General features: G+C 47.3%; 1 protein-coding gene across 1 annotated transcript in view; it reads left to right on the top strand.

Moving 5' to 3' along the window:
• Positions 1-17764, top strand: part of MYO3A (myosin IIIA) — a gene marked incomplete at its 5' end in the record, with an annotated part of 269215 nt that overhangs the window by 86928 nt on the left and 164523 nt on the right. Inside the window, one exon of the mRNA XM_075316162.1 lies at positions 4464-4590. Coding sequence (XP_075172277.1) covers positions 4464-4590 — 127 coding nt within the window. The remainder of the gene's footprint in view (positions 1-4463; positions 4591-17764) is intronic.

Here is a 17764-nt window from a genome sequence, read left to right as displayed (position 1 = left end):
CCTTTTTTGTTATTTTAAAATTTAAAAGATGAAAATAAGATATGTTGCTTTGCCTAAAATACAAAGGAAATGTGTCATCTTTATCTTTGTGCCCGTTGGAGTTCATCTTAAACTTTTCACAATAAGGCTATGTTCATACTGGACTTTTTTGGTAGATTTAGCTGCGCCTTTTTAGCTGCAGATTTGCCTTGGTTTTATGCAAATCCATGCTAATAAAAAGCTGCTTTTTACAGTCCCAACAAAGTCTATGAGATTTCTGAAATCTCATGCGCACGCACGCACACACACACACGCGCACACACACACACACACACACACACACACACACACACACACACACACACACACACATCAGGCTTTTTTCCTGACTATTTTGTCAAATACCTACGTTTTTGGTCAGTTTTTTAAAGAATGAGCATGTCAATTCTTTGCTGCAAATTTGCTGCATTTTTTTCATTGATACAACCCATTTTGTAGAAAAAAAGCAGCAAATTCGCACCGAATCTGCAGCAAAAACGCCACTTAAAAAACGCATGCAAAATGCACCAAAAACACAGATGACTCAAAGGAGATTTCCTGCTACAAGATCAGGTTTTGGTCAGGAAAAAAACGCACTAAAAAAGCCCTGTGTGAACATAGCCTAAGGCAGGCTTTACACGTTGCGACATCGGTAACGATATATCGTCGGGGTCACGTCGTTAGTGACGCACATCCGGCGCCGTTACCGACATCGCAGCGTGTAAAACCTTGGAGCGATGATCACCGATTGCAAAAACGTGAAAAATCGTTGATCGGTGACACGTCGCTCCATTCCATAATGTCGTTGCTGCTGCCGGTACGATGTTTGTCGTTCCTGCAGCAGCACACATCGCTGTGTGTGAAGCCGCAGGAACGACAAACATCTCCTACCTGCGTCCCACCGGCAATGCGGAAGGAAGGAGGTGGGCGGGATGTTATGTCCCACTCATCTCCGCCCCTCCGCTTCTATTGGCCGGCCGCTTAATGATGTTGCAGTGACGTTGCGGTGATGCCGAACGTACCTCCCCCTTGAAGGAGGGATTGTTTGGCAGTCACCGAGACGTTGCCGACCAGGTATGTGCGTGTGAAGCTGCCGTAGCAATAATGTTCGCTGTGGCAGCTATCACTGCATATCGCATGTGCGACGGGGGCGGGTACTATCGCGCTCAACATCGCTAGCAATCGCTACCGATGTCGCAGCGTGTAAAGTACCCCTAAGAGTCATTTTAACCAGGGGTGCCCAAACCTTTGCATGCCTTGTTATCTCAGGAATGTAGAGAAACAGGAAAAAAATTGAACAATGCCAGATGCAGAAAAACAGCAACATTAACACCAGCGGGAAAAAAAATTACATATTTATGGAACTTGATAGGTATTCTTTAAAATGATTAATGTAGAATTGATATAATACACTTTGATGTGTTTTATTCTGCTTGCTTTTGCAACTGCTACTTGGCATTGAGTGATAAATTGTTCTGCTGAGTTTTGCTAGTTGCATAATGTCAACTAAATCCAATTAGAAATGGTTGATTGATTTCTTAATGATTCTGAAATAAAATGTTTACACTTTTGTATGCATCTGGAATGAGGCAAATCATGTTTTACAGCATATATTTTTGGTGAACATAGAATATACTGTAAAGTATTCAAAATTAATATCTTACATATTATTTCTCTCCATATTTAAGGGGCACAATGTGTGAGATTTCCATTTTATCAGAGTGACTGCAAAATCTGGTGACATGTTTCTGTGTGCAGTATAGGGGAAACTATATGCAACTGGGTAAGGAATTGGCTAAAGGATAGGAAAAAAAGAGTAGTCATAAATGGTACATTCTCTAAATGGGCTATAGTCAGCAGTGGGGTGCCGCAGGGATCTGTGCTAGGACTGATTCTCTTTATTAATGACCTTGTGGATGGGATTGAAAGTAAAGTGTCAGTCTTTGCTGATGTCACCAAACTATGTAGGATATTAAAAACTGACCTTAATAGTACAATATTACAAAAAGATCTGGATAAGATGTCAGAATGGGCAGAGACTTGGCAAATGAGATTTAATGTTGATAAATGTAAAGTAATGCACCTAGGACGGAGTAATCCTATAGCTGCGTATACATTAAATGGAAGTAAACTCGGGACTACAGAACAGGAGAAGGACTTGGGTATTCTAATTACAAATAAGCGGAGCAGCAGCACTCAATGGCAAGCAGCAGCTGCTAAAGCAAACAAGATTTTAGGGTGTATAAAAAGAGAGATTAGATCCCGGGATCCCAACGTATCGTTACCCCTCTATAAATCACTTGTAAGGCCACATCTGGAATATGGGATCCAGTTTTGCGCTCCGCATTTTAAGAAGGACATACAGAAGTTAGAATCAGTTCAAAGGCAACTAACTAGACTACTACAAGGAATGGAGGCCGCCCGTAGGATGAGAGGTTGAAAAAGTTAGATCTGTTTAGCTTAGAAAAAAGATGTCTCAGAGGAGATCTCATTTATTTGTATAAATACATGTGTGGTCAATATAAAGGACTGGCACATGACTTATTTCTTCCAAAGACAATACTAAGGACCAGGGGGCACTCACTGCGAGTGGAAGAAAAGCGATTCTGGCAGTTAAACAGGAAAGGGTTCTTTACAGTTAGAGCAGTCAGACTGTGGAATGCCGACCACAAGAGGTAGTAATGGCAGATACTATAACCGCTTTTAAAAAAGGGCTGGATGATTTCCTCAGTACACACAACATTGTTGGTTATAAGTGACTTAGGGACAAAATGTAGAATTGGTGGAGGAAGGATGAACTAGATGGACCTAGGTCTTTTTTCAACCTATGTAACTATGTAACTATGTATAGCATCTGTGAGGGTAGGGGTGAAGGTTACTATATATACAGAATTGGAATGCTAAATGGACCCTATACTTTTTGTTTGTCGAGTCATTGGTCTTTAGAAGGAAGTAATAGAATCCTTTTGACTATGTTTCTCATAACTTTGCTAAAAGAGAACTATAAACGAGGGGCGTTAATTCATTAATGCATTCCAATGGGCTATAAATCAGCAAAACATAAATTAGGCAATAATTTTCCATACTTCCCACCAAATATTGCTATCAGCTGTGTATTAAAGAGGTTGTCCACTACTTTTACATTGATGGCCCTCCCTTACCAAAGTAATCAATGTCTGATCAGCCAGGGTCTGACACCAGACAACCCCCCCCCCCCCCCCGATGAGCTGTTCTAGGTCCTGGCGGCGGTAACAGGCAGCTGGAAATGCTCAGTTCCGGAGCTGCACCGTCTTCTGATAGTGGCCGCGGCCGGCTACTGAACATCCCCCTTCTATTGATCTGAATGGAAAGCGGATGTGCAATACCCCACCGCGGCCACTATCAGAAGATAGAGCAGCTCCAGAACTGAGCATTTCCGGCTGCCTGTTGCATCCACCAGGATCGAGAACAGCTGATCGGCATGGGTGCGGGGTGTCGGATCCTGGCCGAATAGACATTGATGACCAATTCTAAAGGCCCTGTCACACACAGAGATAAATCTGCAGCAGATCTGTGGTTGCAGTGAAATTGTGGACAATCAGTGCCAGGTTTGTGGCTGTGTACAACTGGAACAATATGTCCATGATTTCACTGCAACCACAGCTCTGCCAAAGATTTATCTCTGTGTGTGACGGGGCCTTAAGAATAGGCCATCAGTGTAAAAGTAGGGGACAACCTCTTTAAGATGTCCCTGTGTATTATGCAGGCCAGATAGAGAAAGAGGACATAGCTGCTTCAAAAGGAATAATCTATAAAAGAATAACAGAGCTGCCTCTAAAGGGTCTGTAATGGGTTTTCTGAGTCTTTCACTATATTATATATTAAAGTGAAGGGAAGGTTTGGAGAAACAATTTATATATATAAACCCTTAAAACATAATTTTATTGGTAAGCTAAAACCTATTATGGTATGTCTTTATTGCTGCTTCTTCTAGCCTTTTCCTCCTGCCTCCATTGCTCCCTAATACAGAGGAACTATTTTACAATACGTCTTATATAATAGCACTGACTAAGACTTAATTAATTGAGCAAATCTTTATTTCATTACCATATTGCTCACTTATAGTTCCCCCTCCAAAACAGTGGTATTTTCCCAGCTTAGAAGCAGCAAGTCTCACAAAGCTGTTAAAATAGTAAGGCAATGAAGAGCCTGTCGCACTCTTAAAGTTTTTATCAGTATTTATCAGTATATTAGAAATAGAAATGTTTAGTTTTCCAATTTTTATATACATGTATATTGGAAACAATAGATTGTAGTTTGCATTTACATCAGGAAGTTTGTTTCTCCAAGGGTGACAGGTATTTTTTAATACAATTTTTCATTTACCATTGGTAAGTATTGCTTTCTGTACACTCTCTGTAGTTATAAAATTAATTGCTGACAAGGTATTTAACATTTACTTGAAGGAACTCGAAAGTGTGTACAGTATCCTGGCTGCTATCTTGAATGTGGGAGATATAGACTTCACTTCGGTGGCATCAGAACATCAGATAGATAAGAGCAACATCTCCAATCCATCAGTGCTGGAAAACTGTAAGATCCAATTATGTTAAGTCTTTTTAATGTAAAGTATCACTGCACGTCATGCGCTGATACCATATTGGCAGATTATATAGTATGCCATGTTTTCTGAATGTAGATGATGGAATTCAAAGGGTTAAAAACCATGCTGTCATTATTATTACTATTATTATTTATTATTATAGAGCCATTTATTCCATGGCGCTTTATATGTGAAAGGAGTACACATAATAGGGACCAATACAATAATCATAAACAATACAAGGCACAGACAGGTACAGGAGGAGAGAGGTCCCTGCCCACGATGGCTCACAGTCTACAAGGGATGGGTGAGGATACAGTAGGTGAGGAGATGGTCATGTGGCGCTATAGAGGACTGAGGGTTACGGCAGGTTGTAGGCTTGTCGGAAGAGGTGGGTCTTAAGGTTCCTTTTGAAGCTTGTCAAGGTAGGCGAGGGTCTGACATGTTGTGGTAGAGAGTTCCAGAGTATGGGGGAGGCACGGGAGAAATCTTGGATGTGATTGTTGGAAGAGGAGATAAGAGAGGAGTAGAGAAGGAGATCTTGTGAGAATTGGAGGTTATTTGCAGGTGAGTACCGGGAGACTAGATCTCAGATGTGTGGAGGAGACAGATTGTGGATGGCTTTGTATGTCATGGTTAGGGTTTTGAACTGGAGTGTTTGGGCAATGAGAAGCCGGTATAGGGATTGGCAGAGACTAGATGTCGTGGAGTAGCGGGGGGAGAGGTGGATTAGTCGGGCAGCATACAGTGGTTTAGAATAGATTGTAGAGGTGCAAGAGTGTTAGAAGGGAGGCCAGAGAGCAGGAGGTTGCAGTAGTATAGGCGGGAGACGATAAGGGCATGCCAGTGAAGGGATTAGCAGAGAGGAGAGGTCAGGGAGTAGCGGGTGAACAGGAGGATTAGTTGGGCAGCATAGTTAGAATAGATTGTAGGGGTGAAAGACTGTTAGAAGGGAGCCCACAGAGCAGGAGGTTGCAGTAATCTAGGCGGGAGATAATAAGGGCAAGCACAAGTGTTTTTGCAGCTTCTTGGGAAAGGAATGTACGAATCCTGGAAATATTTTTGAGTTGGAGGCGGCAGGAGGGGAAGAGGCCTTGAATATGTGGCTTCAAGGAGAGCACAGTCAAGGGTTACCCTCAGACAGCGAGCACGTGGGACTGGGGAGAGTGAGCAGCCATTGACTTTGATGGATAGGTCAGTTGGGAGGTTTAGTGAGGAGGATGAAAGATAATGAATTTGGTTTTGTCATTACAAAGGAGATCGAAGAACCAAATTTTGGGATAGTGATTTATTCTACGCATTTTACAGTGGATACTCCTTCATCAGGATTGTCTTGAAGAAGGAGTATCCTCTCCACTCCAAAATGCGTAAAACACATCACTGTCCCAGGATTTGATTCTTTGATCTCCTTTACAGCAGCGCGATTTTTAACCCTTTTTATGCCGTCATCTGAGGCTGCAGTGTGTCGCCCTGGGCAAGCCAGGGGACACAGGTCACACACCACCACACCCTACATCCCAGGTAGGCACATCTAAGCTGAACCAAAAATCCTTGTTGCCTACCTCCAGAGGCTGGTGATTCACACCAGGGGGTGGGCCAGGCGGTTGGCTCCGCCCACCGAGGAGATCACAGTTCTGGAGGCGGGAGAAATCGGGGAGTCTAGAGTTGGAGTCAGCTCAGGGAAGAGCTTGAGAGTGGAGTCTAGTCAGGGAGGAGGAAGTGGAAGGAGTGGAGGAGTAGCCCAGACAGGGCTAAAGTAAACAACTAAGTGAAAGTAAGGAAAGTAAAGGAGAAACGGAGGAAAGCAAGAGTGGTGACAGAGAGAGAGAAAAGCCTGAAGAGTCCAGCTAAGTGCAGGGCAGGTCAGCAAGGTCAGCAACGGCGGTGACTGTCTGGAGGGGGACCGTTTGGAAGTTCCTGGAAGGACCCCGTAGGCTGTGTGCCCGGTGGTCTGGAGCAGTGTTCCGAAGGACAGTCAGCACCAGGGCAGGGGCCTCTCGGACCCCGGCAAGGCTTGGAGTCACCGTAAATTGCCGAATCCGTCAGTGAAGGGGACGTAGATCCCCCAACAACCAAGACCCGAGTGAAGGCAACAGCCCACCTGTACAACAGAGACACCGCCACCGCCAGGGCATCAGTTTCTGAGGGCCAGCGCCTGCGGGCAAAGAGTAGAGCTCCCCCGGTCCAGCTTGAAGCTCCAGCTTCGTAGACACATGACACTGGAGTTCTCTTGGCAAAACTTTCATGACAGACATGGCCACATTTCTACTTTCCTGCTACCTCTTTCTCCTGTGGTACTCTACCTGGCCTATCCCACTAACTGGGACCTAGTCCTCAGCTGTGAGGTCTATGCCGCCGCTTCCCTCAATGGCTATCCATGGTCTTCTCACTGCTCCTGGCTTCTAGTCACTCAACTTCCTTTGGCCCGTCGCAGGTTCTCTCTGCACTGATGGCCATCTAGTCCCTGCACTCTTCTAAGCCCATCCTGAAGTGAGCCGTAAGCTCTGGACCCTTGGAGAATACGTCTGGGTTCCCAAATGGGCCAAGTTACAAGTCCACATCCTCAGGCTATGTGCGCACGTTGCGTAATTGCATGCAGTTACGCTGCGATCTGCACCGCAGCGTAACTGCATGCGTCTTGCGTCCCATGCATAATCTATGAAGATTATGCAGGAGATGTGCGCATGTGGTGTATTAGAGCGCAGCGCTTCGGCTGCTGCCCGAAGCGCGCATTCCAAGAAGTGACATGTCACTTCTTTCGTGCGCTCTGCATGCAGCGCCCGCTCTGTCTATGGGACGGGCTGGGAGGGGCTACATGCAGAGCACATGAAATCGGCTTTTGTTTCTGTAGCGATTTGAAGCGCCCGTGTACTGTTCAAATCGATGCAGAAATTTCTGCAGGGCCAGTACGCAACGTGCGCACATAGCCTCACTCCAGGAACAGCACTGGAGAACTGGCACCTCACAAGGCCCATCTTCCTGCTACCTCTTTCTCCCAGGGTACTCTGCCTGGCCTATCCCGCTAACTGGGACTGAGTCCACCAGCTGCTGGGCCTATGATGCCACTACCCCCTCTTCTCTTTTCAGCTACCTGTGGTCCTTTCACTGCACATGAAGGCTTCTTGTCACTTGACGTCCTTTGGCCTGTCACGGGTTCTCTTTGCATCTACAGCTGTCTGATCCCTGGACTCTTCTAAGCCCGTCTGGAGGTGAGCTGTAGGCTCTGGATCCCTGGAGAATACCTTTTGGTTCCCTGACTGGACTAAGTTACAAGGCCACGTCCTCACTTTAGGAACCACACTCCAGGATTGGCACCTCACATGGCCCATCTTGTCAACCAACCCACTGGCCACCTGTCACACCTTCCACCTTGCCCTAAGCTCCTTTACAGCCAGGATGTGTTTAAAGCCTGCTTTATACCTTGCAATTAAGCATACGATATCGTATGCGATCGTACCCGCCCCCATCGTATGTGTGGCACGTTCAATTTGGTGAACGTGTCGCACAAACGAGTAACCCCCATCACACGTACTTACCCGTCCATACGACCTCGATGTGGGCGGCGAACATCCACTTCCTGGAGTGGGAGGGACGTTCGGCGTCACATTGATGTCACGCGGCAGCCAGCCAATAGAAGCGGAGGGGCGGAGATGAGCGGGACATAAACATCCCGCCCACCTCCTTCCTTCCGCATTGCCGGCGGGAGCTGCAGGACGCAGGTAAGATCTGTTCATCATTCCCGGGGTGTCACACGCTGCGATGTGCGCTACGATGAATAACCTGACGTTCAATTTTTAGGAAATGAACGACGTGCATGCGATGAACGTTTTACTGTTCAATCGCAATCGCACGTAGCTGTTACATGCTACAATGTAACTTACGATGCCGGATGTGCGTCACTTACGATGTGACCCCGCCGACACATCGTAAGATATAGCGCCCTTTACACTACTACATCTATACAACCCACACCCTCAACTTACTTGGCTAAGATATATATATATATATATATATATATATACAGTCATATGAAAAAGTTTGGGCACCCCTATTAATGTTAACCTTTTTTCTTTATAACAATTTGGGTTTTTGAAACAGCTATTTAAGTTTCATATATCTAATAACTGATGGACTCAGTAATATTTCTAGATTGAAATGAGGTTTATTGTACTAACAGAAAATGTGCAATCCACATTTTAACAAAATTTGACCGGTGCAAAAGTATGGGCACCTCAACATAAAAGTGACATTAATATTTTGTAGATCCTCCTTTTGTAAAAATAACAGCCTCTAGTCGCTTCCTGTAGCTTTTAATGAATTCCTGGATCCTGGATGAAGGTATATTTGACCATTCCTGTTTACAAAACAATTCCAGTTCAGTTAAGTTTGATGGTTGCCGAGCATGGACAGCACGCTTCAAATCATCCCACAGATGTTCAATGATATTCAGGTCTGGGGACTGGGATGGCCATTCCAGAACATTGTAATTGTTCCTCTGCATGAATGCCTGAGTAGATTTGGAGCGGTGTTTTGGATCATTGTCTTGCTGAAATATCCATCCCCTGCGTAACTTCAACTTCGTCACTGATTCTTGCACATTATTGTCAAGAATCTGCTGATACTGAGTTGAATCCATGCGACCCTCAACTTTAACAAGATTCCCGGTGCCGGCATTGGCCACACAGGCCCAAAGCATGATGCCACCAAATTTTACTGTTGGTAGCAAGTGCAATTCTTGGAATGCCGTGTTTTTTTGCCTCCATGCATAATGCTTTTTTGTATGACCAAACAACTCAATCTTTGTTTCATCAGTCCACAGGACCTTCTTCCAGAATGTAACTGGCTTGTCCAAATGTGCTTTTGCATACCTCAGGCGACTCTGTTTGTGGCGTGCTTGCAGAAACGGCTTCTTTCGCATCACTCTCCCATACAGCTTTTCCTTGTGCAAAGTGCGCTGTATTGTTGACTGATGCACATTGACACCATCTGCAGCAAGATGATGCTGCAGGTCTTTGGAGGTGGTCTGTGGATTGTCCTTGACTGTTCTCACCATTCTTCTTCTCTGCCTTTCTGATATTTTTCTTGGCCTGCCACTTCTGGGCTTAACAAGAACTGTACCTGTGTTCTTACATTTCCTTACTATGTTCCTCACAGTGGAAACTGACAGTTTAAATCTCTGAGACAACTTTTTGTAGCCTTCCCCTGAACAACTATGTTGAATAATCTTTGTTTTCAGATCATTTGAGAGTTGTTTTGAGGAGCCCATGATGCCACTCTTCATAGGAGATTCAAATAGAAGAACAGCTTGCAAGTGGCCACCTTTAATACCTTTTCTCATGATTGGATACACCTGCTTATGAAGTTCAAAGCTCAATGAGGTTACAAAACCAATTTAGTGCTTTAGTAAGTCAGTAAAAAGTAGTTAGGAGTGTTCAAATCAAGAAATTGATAAGGGTGCCCATACTTTTGCACCGATCAAATTTTGTTAAAATGCGGATTGCACATTTTCTGTTAGTACAATAAACCTCATTTCAATCCAGAAATATTACTCAGTCCATCAGTTATTAGATATATGAAACTGAAATAGCTGTTGCAAAAACCCAAATTGTTATAAAGAAAAAAGGTTAACATTAATAGAGGGGCCCAAACTTTTCCATATGACTGTACATATCGTATTAATTAACTTATAATATAGTACGCATTATGCAATAAAACATTTCTACATTAGATTCTCGGCTGCTAGGTGGTGCCGGCCTTACCCAGTTCCGGTTCTGCTACATCGAGAAACCGCATTCTCTAGCAGCAGCACTTCTATCACATTCTCTATAAATACAGTATATACAATACATCCACATTAGACACATAGCATAGCATAAAACACAGTAGCAGTGGGATTAGTGCAACCACCTCCTACAAACACATCTGTATGTCCAAAATACTTTAAGTATAGTCACTTGACAGTCAATCTGCCCATACTTTGTTTTGTTGCAATAGAGAAGATAAAAGAAATCAATCATTTTTCTTTCTAGCTTCTTTTTTGTCAAGTTTTAATGTACATAAAACCGCATAGAAGATAATGGACATCTCTTATTTTTGTTGCCAGAAACAATTACGATATTGGAAAACTTGTTTCTCAGTATTTTGATCCTTGGAACCGTACATCTTCTTAATTATCCTCCCATTGCCCTGCAATGTTTCAGCTCATAAACCTTGATAATGACCCTTGTAGCCAAATTGTCACATAGTAAATGGTGAATAAATAAGAAAATCTATACATTTTTTTATTTTTATTTTTTTTTATTAAGCCATAACATTTTTTTCCCTTTTATTATGCATGTATTTCTTCATTAGAAGACTAATAAAATCACCAAGACAATAGTGGACTTCTTCTAGAAAGTCTTTTCCCTCTGCACTAGGCATAAACACATTGGACCTAATTTCTCAAAGTTCGCACCAAAAACAATCAACCCTCCATGAAGTTGTAGTAATATAGAAATGTGTCGCCCGGGGACCAGGGGTACTCAGATCCGGGCCACGGGGTCACTTCTGTGGGTATCACGGTGGCGTGACCCGGTCTGTGATCCCAGGCTCCACAGTAAAAGGGGATTTGGTAAGGGAGATTGTCCGTGACGCCACCCACGGTTGTGGTGAGATTGGAACACCACCGCTGCTCTGGACGGGGATCCCGGGAGTGATGGTATGGAGCAGCTAGATGTTAGTTCTCCCCTCCGTGGGTAGGGGGTTGGTTGTCCCGGGGCCCGGTGAGGTAGGTGGATGGGTAGCAGGCGGGTTATGGGGCCTGGTGAGGTGCAGGGTGGTCGCAGGGGCAGCGCTGTGCCGCACAGCACGGGGTACTCACTCAGCCAGTAATCACGACACAGTCCTTGGTAAAACACTCGGCTGGATGGACGGGTGCCCACAGACGGCTGCGGTTGTTGTTTCTCCCCTGACCCAGTTTGGTTGTGTAAGTCCTTTCTTCCACCTCCGTTCACGCTCCTCCTGCGCTCCGGCTTCCAGCTGGCTCCCCGGTTCGGTACCGGTGGGCCACCGCCCAGCCCCGGCTACCTACGGTTCCACCAACTGTCTCCCCGGCTCCCTGCAGATGGCCACTACCATCTGCCTGACTCTCTCTGCTGCACGAGGGCCCTAGGCTCCAATCCTAGGCCCCAGTCTGCGTCTGCCTCTCTGCAGACCTCCTCTCTCTTCCTCTCCTAGGACTTAACTGGGCTTATTTCCTGCCTCAGGCCAGCTAACTCCTGGGTGGGTGTCTCCATCTCCTGACTCCGCCCACCTGGTGTGTCAGTCTGAGCCCGAGGAAAGGAATCAAGTTTCACTGGGGATGTCTTCTGTGAAACTGCTGGGGTGGGGGTGTGTGTGTGTTGTTACCTGTGGCCCCTGGCTTGTCCAGGGCGCCACATTCCCCCTTAGCAAAATGCAGACCGTCCTCGGGCTGCCCGTCCATCACTGGTTTTATTTTTCTTTTTTAAACTGCAAAAGATTAAAACATTAAACACAAGCATTTTCAATCTTCCCACAACGGGATGCACATTACTTGAACGTTGCAACAGTAATCAAACATTTTTAATAATAACAGTGGAATGGGTCCTTTGGTCACCCACCCAAACAACCTGGCCCTGATGCTGCCCCTAAGAAATGGGCAGCACCCCTTGACCCCAGTCCAGAACCAGGCTGCCCAGATAGTTAACGGGATGGGTGCTTCGTTGCCGTTGCGGTCGGGCGGACTGCCGGAGCCGTCGTCATCTCCGTCGCGGCCGGGCGGACTGCCGGGGCCGTCGTCATCGGCGGTGTGGCTGGGATGGAAGCCGGGACCGGTGGCAGGGCGGTGACGATGGTAAGGCCTGGGCCCTCCCTCACAGACGCTGCGAGCTCCGCTACCGGTGACAGGGGTAACGGGTCGGTCGGGGCGTTGGCCGCAGGCACTGAGGTTTCAGTGGTGCCGGACGGACGGGACATCTCGTGCAGCGGTGTTCCAGGAACCAAACACTGGCAGAGTCCTGGCGTCCCTGCTTGCACAGCCGTGGTTCACATGCGGCCGGACGCCATCCCGTCCCCCTTAGCCTCTTTTTAGCACTTCCTTCTTCAGGGGGCGGGGCTCCACATTCGCGCCTTTCCTGCTCAGGGAAGACGCTCGAGCAGGAAATTTTTCGCGCCCAAGATGGCGGCTTTGCAAAACTTTCGGCCGGACACCTCCGGCGGTAACAAGGTGCACCTCTACCAAACGGCAGAGCGGTAGGATCCTGTTCGTGATGCCAAATGTGTCGCCCGGGGACCAGGGGTACTCAGATCCGGGCCACGGGGTCACTTCTGTGGGTATCACGGTGGCGTGACCCGGTCTGTGATCCCAGGCTCCACAGTAAAAGGGGATTTGGTAAGGGAGATTGTCCGTGACGCCACCCACGGTTGTGGTGAGATTGGAACACCACCGCTGCTCTGGATGGGGATCCCGGGAGTGATGGTATGGAGCAGCTAGATGTTAGTTCTCCCCTCCGTGGGTAGGGGGTTGGTTGTCCCGGGGCCCGGTGAGGTAGGTGGATGGGTAGCAGGCGGGTTATGGGGCCTGGTGAGGTGCAGGGTGGTCGCAGGGGCAGCGCTGTGCCGCACGGCACGGGGTACTCACTCAGCCAGTAATCACGACACAGTCCTTGGTAAAACACTCGGCTGGATGGACGGGTGCCCACAGATGGCTGCGGTTGTTGTTTCTCCCCTGACCCAGTTTGGTTGTGTAAGTCCTTTCTTCCACCTCCATGCACGCTCCTCCTGCGCTCCGGCTTCCAGCTGGCTCCCCGGTTCGGTACCGGTGGGCCACCGCCCAGCCCCGGCTACCTACGGTTCCACCAACTGTCTCCCCGGCTCCCTGCAGATGGCCACTACCGTCTGCCTGACTCTCTCTGCTGCACGAGGGCCCTAGGCTCCAATCCTAGGCCCCAGTCTGCGTCTGCCTCTCTGCAGACCTCCTCTCTCTTCCTCTCCTAGGACTTAACTGGGCTTGTTTCCTGCCTCAGGCCAGCTAACTCCTGGGTGGGCGTCTCTATCTCCTGACTCCGCCCACCTGGTGTGTCAGTCTGAGCCCGAAGAAAGGAATCAAGTTTCACTGGGGATGTCTGCTGTGAAACTGCTGGGGGTGGGGGTGTGTGTGTGTTGTTACCTGTGGCCCCTGGCTTGTCCAGGGTGCCACAGAAATCCTCACTAAAACTTGCTATCCAGTATTTTTAGTGGGCAAACTGTCTTTATCAGTATACTTCCAGCACTACTTTATAGATACCAATTTACACAAAAAAAAAACCTTACATGCCACATTTTGACCACATAGGGCCTTTATCAAGCCGAAAACAAAAAGGTGTGCACACCTTTTATATTTGGCTTTATAAATACCCTCTGTGGCCGAGATGTCACATATAAGTTTTTTTTACGGACATTGGTATCAATAAATAGTGATGAACGAGCCCTAAAATGCTCAAATGCTTGTTACCCAAATTGAGCATGTCGGACTGCTCAGGTGCTTGACTCGAGAAATAATGAAAGTCAATGGGAAACTTCAGAATTTTTTAGGAAGACCCTCCTAGGAAGTCTGGGGGACAGGAGAATTCGCGGCCCTCACTCATAATTTGTATCGTCCATGGAGTTGAGCCAAATCTGTGGCAGTCACAGCTGCCTCTCTATTTAATCTGATTCTAAAAGTTTTTAGTTCCGCCAAGAGTATAATAACTGATAGACAAGTGTGACGCCCTGGCCTATCAGCTCGTAACAGGGTATTGTGCAATCTGCCCTTCTGCATGATATCCAATCCTCCTTGGTTACGGATCCTGGTCCTTTGGTGTTGCTAAGAGCTTAGCTAGTCAAAATCCTAGGAACACTTTGCACTACACCCACCAGACACACCATTTGGGGGCCTGAAGGGAATAGGGCCACCCAGTCGGGGAGTTGGTAGGGGAACGTGAGAAAGTGAAAAGGAGTAGTCAGTCAACTGGTGACTCTCGAGAGGAGAGGTCACAAGGAGTCAAGTGGTGACTCTCAAGAGGAAAAGTCACATGAAGGAGCTGGGCTCCTCAGTTACTAGGTGGCAGACGTTGGTCTGGGCCCGGTAGGAGCTGGAACCCCGGTCGCAGGGGATCGTGTCAAGGGGCACGGACTGCCGAGGAGGGCAGCCGGCGGCCTTGAGCCATCTCCGGGCAGGGGCCAGGGCACAATGGGGTACGTGGACCCTAGGCCGGGAAGTAGCTTCAAGCGTCCTGGTAATTTACCCGACGGGGGTGAAGTCTTCAAGATTCATCCCTCACCCGCTCCAAAATCAGGGTACTAGCGCAACGAGGGGATAGGACTTTCCCACAATACAGTCCAGAAAACCCCAAGCGTGAACCCTGAGAGCAAGCTCACTCCGTTAGCCATACGGGTGAGCGGGACCCGATTAGTTCCATGCTATAGGGTCCAACAGTGAGAAGGTGCCACGGAAAAGGCCACAGGCTAACAGGCAACACCAAGGACACAGATCTACGCGTGCTCCCTCCCTGCTACAGTGGTGCTCAGGATTCTGGTTTACAAGCTGTGGTGTCAGTATTCTTGGACTGAGCAAGTACACAGAAAGCCCCTTCCTTTTCCCAATGGCACCCTGTCACCAACACCACCGGGACCCGGGGCGCAACCCCCTACCCACGGAGGGGTAAAACATCTTGCTGCCATACCACCGCCACTGGGCTCCCCAACGGCAGTGGTGGTACTCCGTATTACCACACACCGTGGGTGGCGTCATGAACTTCTAACTCCCCTGTATATACCCTCCTTTTCTCAAATTCGAGTGTCCGAACGAACCTCCGGGGGTCCGGAGACTCCTCGAGCCTCCGCGGATCCAGATCCAAGTAGCCCGGCTGGTGACGTGGGGGCAGCACACATGCATCCGGTTATCAACTGAGAATGCTGACAGGCTAACTGTCCTCAAAATGAACAAGGTCTGGATTAGGCCAGACTTCTCAACCCCACCGGATGACAGAAGCGGAACATAAAGCCAAATCAAATTATGCATTTTTTTCTGGTGTATTCCCATGCACCCTATTCCACCTAAAAAAAAAAGGATATATAGTTTATGGTTTCTCCTTTGTCTTGTCCTCTTCCAGCTACATCATATCAACAGGGTCATCAGGTGGCTCTTGCTCCCAATTTTTAGAGGGCCATCAGGCAACCCTCACTCATACATGATAGAGGGCCATCAGGCAACCCTCACTCATACATGTTAAAGCGCCATCAGGCGACTCTCACTCATACATGATAGAAGGCCATCAGGCAACCCTCATTCATGCATGTTAGAGGGCCATCAGGTGGCCCTCACTCATACATGTTAGAGGGCTATCAGGTGGCCCTCACTCATACACGTTAGAGGGCCATCAGGCAGTCTTCACTCATACATTTTGGAGGGCCATCAAGCAGCCCTCACTCATACATGTTAGAAGGCCATCAGGCGGCTCTCACTAATAGATGTTAGAGGGCCATCAGGCGGCTCTCACTCATACATGTTAGAGGGCCATCAGATAAACCTCACTCATACATGTTAGAGGGCCATCAGGCGGCCCTCACTCATACATGTTGGAGGGCCATCAGCCAGCCCTCACTCATACATATTAGAGGCCCATCAGACGGCCCTCACTCAAAATTATTAAAGGGCCATCAGGCAACCCTCACTCAACAATGTTAGCGGGTCATCAGGCAGCCCTCACTTATATATTTTTGAGGGCCATAAGAAAGGCTGTCATTCATACCTTTTGAAGGACCATTAGGTAGCCCTCACTGACACATTTTGGAGGGCCATCACATGGCCTTCAGTCATAATTTTTAAAGGGCTATCAGGTGACCCTTAAGGTACCGTCACACATAACGAGATCGCTAGCGAGATCGCAGCTGAGTCACGGTTTCTGTGACGCAGTAGCGATCCCGTTAGCGATCTTGTTATGTGTGACATCTACCAGCGATCAGCCCCTGCTGTGAGATCTCTAGTCGTTGCAGAATGGTCCAGGCCATTTTCTTCAAAGGCGATGTCCTGCTGGGCAGGACACATTGCTGTGTTTGACACTGTGTGACAGGGTCACAGTGACTGCTGAGATCGTTATACAGGTCGCTACTGAGACCTGTATTGTTCCTGCATCGCTGGTAAGGTCTGACTGTGTGACATCTCACCTGCGACCTCCCAGCGACTTACCTGCGATCCCTATCAGGTCGCATCGTTTTCGGGATCGCTGGTAAGTCGTTGTGTGTGACTTGCCCTTTACACTAAAATTTTACAAAGCTACAGATTTTGTTTTAAAATATAAAACAATAAAGTTTGCAGGCAGAAAAACAAAAAATGTGCTAATCCACGAGACCTAGCTTCCTGTCCCACTTTGCAGGGGGAACACAGACCAACATTCTTTAAGCCAGAATGATGCAAACATGTGGTCGTTGGTTGGATGGCAGATAAGTTCTAATGTTTTCAGTCTGTTTCCCAGCACCACCCTGTCTTCCACACAGTCCAGTCTCACTAGACAAGAGTTTGGACCACATAATCTTCACCCTGATTCTCCTTGCTCCCACTATGGTGAGTCCCAGGAAACAAGTGATCCCACACTTGGGCACTCCAGGGAGCGAGTCTTTACATTTACATTTATTGATACTGGCCTCTCGGCCTGCATATTTTAAGATTGACATGAGGAGATTGTGTATAGTGATTCCCACGGTCCGAAGAAGATGACGGTGGGCAACAGAAATTAGTGTCTCAAGAGGTAGATGATGATGAGACACAGTTACCAACAAGTGATGTTGTAAAGTCAACAAGTCAGGAGGACGACCAGAGTACAGAAGTGGAAGACGAGGTTCTGGACAATGAAGCCACTGACCCAACCTGAAAAGGCTACTCTCCCTACACTAAATGCAGCTATTAAAGGTATTAATAAGGAATAGAATAGAAAAGATGTAAGCCTGAAAAGGACCTTTGGTTGTACGCGGCACCATCACATACAACCAAAGGACTGTAAGGCGATGATTTCTGAACAGATGCCTCTAATGTGCTATTCCTTCTCCAGCAGCTAACCCTACACTACTCCTAGATAAGAGCGGTATTGTTATTGAGTAAAATCTATTTAAATTGGCCTGAAATAACTTTTGGTTGTATGTGGCAGCACC

This window comes from Anomaloglossus baeobatrachus, chromosome 6, assembly GCF_048569485.1.
Source record: "Anomaloglossus baeobatrachus isolate aAnoBae1 chromosome 6, aAnoBae1.hap1, whole genome shotgun sequence".
Lineage (NCBI taxonomy): Eukaryota > Metazoa > Chordata > Amphibia > Anura > Aromobatidae > Anomaloglossus > Anomaloglossus baeobatrachus.
Note: the sequence above shows the minus strand (reverse complement) of the source record. Positions and strands in the feature narration are given on the sequence as shown.